Here is an 8521-nt window from a genome sequence, read left to right on the forward strand (position 1 = left end):
TTGATGGGTGCTGACGAGTTGATGGGTGCAGCACACCAACATGGCACAAGTATACATATGTAACAAACCTGCACGTTATGCACATGTACCCTAGAACTTAAAGTATAATAAAAAAATAAAAATAAAAAAATAGACAAGTAGAATAAACTGATAAATAGTGACTAAGTAAAAGCCAAGAAATAAGTTTATTTTTCAGAGAACTAGTTTTCTGCAGGTTGTTGAAAATACCAAAAAACGTTGCTCAATAAGTCAATGTTAGCAACTGATTTTTTTGGTTTTCAAACTCATACTGCTAAGTTTCTTATTTTTTTAAAGGATAGTCTTTTAGACTATTGATACAGAAATTTGGCATCCATTGTCTAACACAATCCTCATAATAAGGCAAGCGTTACTATCTCCTTTTAGGAGATGAAAAAATACAAGATAATTCAGGTTAAATGACTTATCCAAAGTTGCCATAAAGAGCAGAGACACACACACACAGAGAGAACACAGGCTACAGCTTTGACCCCTGGTCCATTGTTCTTTCCAGCTTAAAGGGATTTCCTCAATGCAGACGTTAGATCACCTAGGGAATGGGTGTGGGCATGGCACTGAGTTGACCAGAAGACTCTGAAGCCTTCTGCAGATGCAGATATAGATGCTATGCTCAGGTAACACCTTTACTACTAGGACCTAGTTTTTCTTCCCTCTTGCTCTTTTCTGATCCTTTTTCTTTGGTCGATATCTAAGGTTTAGCAGTAACATGAAAGGTATTACCAATCCTTGAAAATGGTTCCCTTTTTGGACTCTCCAATCCCCATCTCTCCCCTTCCGCTCAATCTTAAATCTCGTATCTGCAGGAGAAAAAACAAGGACAGGCCCGGCACATGGCATACAGCATGGCTCTCTTTAGCTCTAGCTTGTATAATTTCTTTTTTTTTTTTTGGAGACAGGGTCTCGCTCTGTCACCCGGGCTGGAGTGCAGGCGCAATCACAGCTCACTGCCATCTCAAACTCCTGGGCTCAAGTGAGCTTCCCAAGTAGCTGGGACTACAATTATGATACCACCGCACCCAGCTAGTTTTTTAAATTTCTAGTAGAGTTGAGGTCTCTCTCTGTTGGCCAGGCAAGTCTCAAACTCCTGAGCTCAAGTGATCCTCCTGCCTCAGCCTCCTAAAGTGTTGGGATTACAGGCATAAACCACCATGCCTGGCACCTTGTATAATTTCTATACCCAGATTACCTATTGCTCCCATGGAGTTGGTCTTCTCTGCGTTTATGACTTTTTATTACAAGTTCAAAATATAGTTTAGCAGACACAAAGGACTTTATTAAAAAGAAAAAATATCTAGTTTATTCTGTCAATATTTTCCTACAATTCTATTTAACATACTTAAACTTTTCTGAAATATTCTCAATCGAATTAGATTCTTTTCAAATTATTAGAAATCCAGTAATTTTTTTAGTCAAATAGGAATTATAGCATTTTTCCCTTACAAAAGCCCATCCTAGGTTATAAAATCATTATTATGATACATTGATGTCACACCCATTTTGTTACTCTATTAATATGCTTTTTTTTTTTTTTTTTTTTTTTTGAGATGGAGTTTCACTCTTGTTGCCCAGGCTGAAATGCAATGGTGCGATCTCGGCTCACCGCAACCTCCACCTCCCGGGTTCAAGCAATTCTCCTGCCTCAGCCTCCCGAGTAGCTGGGATTACAGGCATGCACCGCTACGCCTGGCTAATTTTGTATTTTTAGTAGAGACAGGGTTTCTCCATATTGGTCAGGCTGGTTACGAACTCCCGACTTCAGGTGATCTGCCCACCTTGGCCTCCCGAAGTGCTGGGATTACAGGTGTGAGCCACCGCACCCGACCAATATGAATTCTTAAGTCTTAATTTCAAAGAGGGTTGTGGGGAATATACGCAGGTCTTTAAATTATATTTATTCAATAACTGACTTCAAAATTGAAAAAAAAGGGAAACAATGGTTTGCTATTACCTACCCATTAATGGTAATACAGAACTTTTTTTTTTTTTTTTTTTTTTTTTTTTTTTTTTTTTTTTTGAGACAGAGTCTCACTCTCTCGCCTACGCTAGGGTGCAGTGGTACGATCTTGGCTAACAGCAACCTCTGCCTCCCAGGTTCAAGCAATTCTCCTGTCTCAGCCTCCCGATTAGCTAAGACTACAGATGCGTGCCACCACGCCCGGCTAATTTTTATATTTTTAGTAGAGATGGGGTTTTGCCATGTTGGCCAGGCTGGTCTCGAACTCCTGACCTCAGGTGATCCACCCACCTCGGCCTCCCAAAGTACTGGGATTACAGGCGTGAGTCACCATGCCTGGGCAGTGATGGAGAACTTTCTAAGGCATTCAAATTTGTTTTTTTTAAGATGAGATTGCTACTGATAATTTTTTTCTTTCTTTTTTTTTTTTTGTTGTTGTTGTTTTTAGAGACAGGCTCTCTGTCACCCAGGCTGTAATGCAGTGTTGTAATCACAGCTCACTGTAACCTCAAACTCCTGCTCTCAAGCAATCCTCCCACCTCAGCTTCCCCAGTAGCTGGAAATACAGGGGTGCACCACCACACCCAGCTGCTATTGACATTAAACCCTTTAATCCACTGGGAGTGAAACAATGCTATGGTTTGGTTTGACTTGGTTAGGTTATTTACTAATGACTAAATTTAGCAATCAATTCACATTTACATTTTAAAAAGTACAGTAATTATTCTGACTGTTCTCAATTAACATGAATTCAAGAACTTGTATCTTCCTATGAGTGAAGGTAGATTTCTAGGGTTGTTAGCTCTTTATCAAACACCAGTGTTTAAGGACCACACAAAATTAGCATTGTTTACAGCAGCATTTTCATCAGATTTTAATACCATCTTCACATCTACTTATATAGATGAAAAAAGTTTCGTATTAGATATTTTCCATTGCAGCTATATATTTGCTTTATCAGAATAAATACACCTTCCAAATCATTTATTTCAAAACAATCCAAAGTTTTCTCTACTTTCAGGCTTCATCACTGCTTAATACGCTTATATTCTAAACTAATAAATCATAGGAAATATAAACAGTATAAAATCTTCAGGTAAGCTAATATCAAAATATTTACTGAAAACTTAAGAAGGGCTAGGTCTTGTGGGAACACAAAGATACACAAGACCTGGTCCATGTTAAGGAACTAAGTCCACCGCATTCCTGTAGAGGTTCCCCAAATCCCACTTCCTCCTCCTTCAGTAATCCTTCATTTTTTTATGACCATGTAAGCAGGTCCTCCAGGTTAGTGTCAGTCTCTTCTTGTGTGAAGGAAAGAGCTTATCAATTTCTTGGGAGTCCTCTTGTTCCCTTGTTACCCAGTCATTCTTCTGTGGGTAAGGTAGCCCTGAGAGTGTGAGTAGATGTGGGACCACAATTCCTCACTGCCACAGCTAATGACCATAAAAACCATCTCACATATCTGATGCTTTCTTTTCTCAAGGTGGCTGAAAGTTCTAAACTGACAGAAAAATTATTCCAAGAAACCACTCTGTCTTTCTATTACCATGTCCAAACGAGACTGACAAAAATCTCCAACTGCTGAAAGTCACAGGGGCAGTCTGCAGTGAAAATCGTCTCCAGCGACCTCGTAACTTACGGTAGCCCGTGAGAAACTAGCGTGCTTTTCAGTTATTTCTCCCCAACCAAAATATTTAAGAAACTTTTGTCAATGTGTCCTTCTGTCCCACATCCCTGGCTTGTCCTCTGAGCAGCTGGACCTTGGCAATAAAACAGTTTCCCAAGAATTGATGGCCAAACCTTCTCCAATACTGTTATCCACTTACCCCAATGATCTACCTACCTGAGGAACAAATTCACTAACCAAGAGAATCCCCAATTGCTTTTGGATGACTGGGAAGGCTTCTAATCATCTAGAATCCCCTCTGAGGAGTCACAAGAAATCCAGCCGCTCAGAAACTCCCGAAAAAGCAATTCAGACCCTGAAGTCGCCTCCTAAGCTAACAGAAACATCGGATTCTGGAGGCGAGGATGAAGATATCGTGCTACTAATACAGTTAAAGTGGCTCCTGGCGCGGTCTCCACGGACTTTCCTTTAGGCCTAAGAAACACTTCCTGTATGAAACGGGGATGTCAGGGTGTTCTGACTCAGTGTGTCATACCACATGTCCCTAGAGTTGACATAGCTAATCAGGCAGTCCTGTTTCTTCCTTATTGCCCAGTGAGTGCCCCCCCCAAGGCTACACAGGATCGGTAAGAACCTTCCCAGGTAACACAGGAAAGCTCTTTGGTAAAGGAGTAACGACAAGTAGCTAAAGCACCTGTGCTAGAAACTCCATGTGAGCTCACTCCTCTGGGGGGTGTCTACTTGACCGAGATGTTCAGTAAGGGCTCCCCGTAGGGTAAAAGTGTCCCAAACAAGAGCAGGGTGGGATAACCACTCTGTCACGAAGGACATCTTGGTGTATTGCTTCTTTAAGAAAAACTCTGGCTGGGCGTGGTGGCTCATGCCTGTAATCCCAGCACTTTGAGAGGCCGAGGCAGGCCGAGGCAGGCCGATCATCTGAGGTCAGAGACTGGCCAACGTGGTGAAACCTGGTCTCCACTTAAATACAAAAATTAGCCAGGCATGGTGGCAGGTGCTCGGAATTCCAGCTACTCAGGAGGCTGAGGCAGGAGAATCACTTGACCTGCGAAGCAGAGGTTGCAGCAAGCCAAGGTCGCGCCACTGCACTCCAGCCTGGGCGACACAGCAAAACTCCATCTCAAAAAAAAAAAAAGAAGAAGAAGAAGAAAAACCCTGATACCCTGATCCCATTAACAGGATTCCAAGGTAAAGTCCCTCATGCAGTGGTCATGTGAAACATGTAATGAGTTCCTAAACTCACCACATTCGTTTAGTGAAATGCTAATAATAGTTGTTATATTTAACACACTCATACTCCCAGTAAAAGAATGTGTCTATCAACAGAGACAGAATCTAATATTACAATTCTCAGTTACAGACTTCTGAAAACTACATTCTAAGACAAGCTGGCTTCACTTAAGAACACTAATTGAAAGATCAGACAGAATCACAGCATAAATGAAAGGTATACAGATAGACAATGAAAAAGATGGAATTATCCTGGTTCTTAGAGAACTGAGGAAAAGCTTGTGAGAGAGAATGGGAGACATGGAAATCTTATCTAAACCTGCACAGAGTTTAAAATTATTAACACACCAACAACTAATTAATCTTAATATTTTGTTTTTCTTAGATCAAATGTTAAAGAGCACTCTTGTCTATCATTGAAGCTGAATCTGCCTAACACAGCAGCTTTATGTTAAGGTTATTGTGTGCTGTCAAACTATACTCCCAGGGAAAGGATTTTCATTTGCAAAACAAGAAGCAAAGGATGAACAGCCTTCTTTGGAATTTGATGGGATTAACTCCTACAATGCCGTCCTTCAGGACAGATACAGAATATTTGGTCCTTCCCACACATTTTATAAAATCATCTGGTTGCTTAGCATTTCTACGTTGAGACTTTTTTAAAATTATGAAACAAATAAAAATACGCAAGTAACTTTTAAAACAGTTCCCCTAATTACCAGAAGAAACATTCTGCACACATTCCCCCGCTATTTCATTGTTCATAATGCCCAGAAAGGTGACCTTATCTCTGGAGTCCACTCCAACTATAAATGTTAAGTAAGAGTCTGACACTGTAATATTGGTCTGGTTCTTGCCACAAAGATGGGAACTAACAGCAGGGGCTGATATGTTCATCATTTGATGTTCTGATATCACAGGTGAATGGAAAAAGGCAGACAGAAGCAGCTGGCTTTGAGCTATCCATACGGGTGTGCAAATCTGTGTGGCACTACCAGTTAATACCAAGTGAAGAGGCACTTGAGCTAAGTCAAAAATACACTGACCCATGTGGAAGAATGATATAGTATTCAAGTTAAATAGGACAGTGATATCAATCAAAAGCTATAAATAAATCATTTTACACAGCAAAGTTGGGATGATCTATTGGAATGTGAGCTCACTGTGAAATATGCTTACTCACACAGCTCAACAAGATTCTGAGTCCTTTTAATTCCATCACGAGCCTTACCTGCAAGCAGGTGAACAGAGTTGAAGCTCTTCTCCAGTTTACCCAGAAGTACAGTGAGAAAACAGTCTGAAGAGAGAGAGGCAACATCTTGGGAGCTTTGATCGTAAACTACAACCTTCTGACTGCAATCAATGTCAACCTGAAATGCAAACATGAGGCTTGTTAGGAAGAAGGTGAGAAATGTAATCTCAAACTACTGCTTAAGATCTCACGTTTACCAGTGTTGAGGCAAATAATTGCTTCCTGTTTTCAATTAATAATTTGAATAAAAATGAGATGTAGTCAATTTACGGATAGACAGCATACAAAACTCTTAAAAACCAAAACCGATGCTATTTCTGTGTAGGTGGTCTCACAATTCCCTGGTTTTAAATCCTTTACACTATAAAACGGTAAAGCTCAAAATAAACCAAACAATACGCAAATAAACATAACCCTGGACCTAAACAAACTTTTTTAAAAATGACTTTTACAGCCTAACAAAGATATCAGTTGTTTATTTAAATTAAAACATGAGCTCATTTGTATTAGTGAAGAAAAAAACAGCCTTCCTCACTACACAGACAACATTTTAGTATCCCAGGAATAACTTTCCTTGAAGATAATATCATTAAGTCTTGACCAGTGTTACCACATGTGTTATGACATATGAAAAGCACCCCTAATAATTAGTTCCTACTTTCTTTCCAAAGAACTTGAAAAGAATGACTTCCTTTCAGTAAATTTGCAGATAATATAAAATAGTGTTTAATAAAATAATTTTAGCAAGCCACAAGAAAATACAGCACTTGTCCAAACTAAAGCAAGTTAATCCTTCTGCATAGTTTAGAAATATTATTAAATGTGACAATATGGACAGCAAATTATTTTGAGGTACCACAAGGCACCAAAATTTAAAAAGCAACCAAAACTTCCTCAAATTACTTTCTCTACTTAAAGAGGAGGCTTCAATTAAAATTATTCCCCATTCAGTGTGTCCATTTATTTTAAAAAGGCAAAAAGGAAAGCATTTACCTTATGTTTCGCTGAATGCTGAATGAGCTCTGTAATTAACACTTTGTCCTGTTGCAACCTTCGCTTCATAAGCTTGGAGCAGTTGATATTAATGGCTTCCAAAATGTGGGATGTATTGTATTCCACAAATGGCCGGCTATCAATTAGCAGCACTTTTTCCGTTCCACTTTCCAGCAGAGCCACCAACCTCTCAGTAACAATTTGAGTTCCAATCATCTCATGGGCCATGACAACAATAAGTCCTCTTTTCCCACCTCCTTCTTTAATTTGCCACGATGATGTAATGGTGGTGTGCTCAAAGGCTCAGCCACTCCATTGTACTAAAAGTGTATGAGGTCAGGCTGGTGGTGACTGGCAAAAGGAGAGTTAAACCCATTTTCAGCAAGAGCCCTCCAAGTGAATGTCTCTTTCTCTTTCCCGTTGATATGCTCTTGCAAAGGACTCCGTCCACAAAGCAGCCCCTCACATTTGATTCATAAAGAGATGACTGGAATAACCATTCCACAACAAAAGATGCTTTGGGGCAGCCAGCGCATTACATCATTCTTTACCTTTGCTCCCGCGCTCCAACAGCTTTACACTGGACTGAAAGCCTACGCGGAGAGGGAAAGACAGAAAACAAAAACGTGAGGTCAAAAGAAGAAGAAAGAGTGTCAGATTAGAGAGAGTGTATGATTCATAATATTTACTCCATTAATCTAATTCCACACTTGATGCACTGCTTCATTTGAACAAATAAAAAGGACAAATTGGCATGGCTTCAGAAAAATGTACTAGTGATAATTCCATTTTACCTCAAAATGTAAAAACTCAAAGAAAACAAAACAAGACATATCATGAATTATAATCACCTAGGGCTCCGAACTAAATGACCTGTAGTATGGAATTAAAAGGGCTATCAAAAGCTGCTTGAAGTATTATTCCAAATAGTTTTCCGATATTTTATTTGCTTATTTATTGAAACCCCACAAAGAATAGCAGCTGAGGACCAAGTTAGCAATCCTGTCTTATGAGGACAAAAAAAAAAAAAATCTTTTCTGAAATGGCTTGAGAATTCCTGTCATGAGTGGGTAGGCGTATATGTGTGCGCATGTGAGCTCACGTGAGTACCAGGGCGCAAACAGCAGCCTTTTAAAATTGCCCTCATGGAGGAGAGAAGATGCAGGAAAACTGGAAGTTCTATAAATTTCAGCTATCTTTTAAGGAAGAGGAAGGACAAAAACAACTGATATGTTTGTCACAGCAGCTGCTGAGCTAGGACTGTGAAGTGCTGAAGCTCACAACCATGACCCTAGCATGTCTCCTTCCGGAGGCCGCCTCCCTACCACCAGGTTGCTTAAGGCCCTGTAAGCTTATCCTTCACTTTTTCCTGCTTCATTCTTCAGAGAATCACTAACTCCTAGTC

General features: G+C 39.9%; 1 protein-coding gene across 1 annotated transcript in view; it reads right to left on the reverse strand.

The window, feature by feature from the left end:
• Nucleotides 1-7717, reverse strand: part of DUSP16 (dual specificity phosphatase 16) — a 53906-nt gene extending 46189 nt beyond the window's left edge. The window contains exons 1-2 of the mRNA XM_017873117.1: nucleotides 7117-7717; nucleotides 6103-6241 (exon numbers count right to left, since the gene is read on the reverse strand). Of these exons, the coding sequence (XP_017728606.1) occupies nucleotides 6103-6241; nucleotides 7117-7344 (367 nt within the window). The 5' untranslated portion in view covers nucleotides 7345-7717. The remainder of the gene's footprint in view (nucleotides 1-6102; nucleotides 6242-7116) is intronic.
• Nucleotides 7718-8521: the final 804 nt, after the last annotated feature.

The sequence above is a fragment of the Rhinopithecus bieti genome, unplaced genomic scaffold, assembly GCF_001698545.2.
Source record: "Rhinopithecus bieti isolate Rb0 unplaced genomic scaffold, ASM169854v2 scaffold_110, whole genome shotgun sequence".
Classification (NCBI taxonomy): Eukaryota; Metazoa; Chordata; class Mammalia; order Primates; family Cercopithecidae; genus Rhinopithecus; species Rhinopithecus bieti.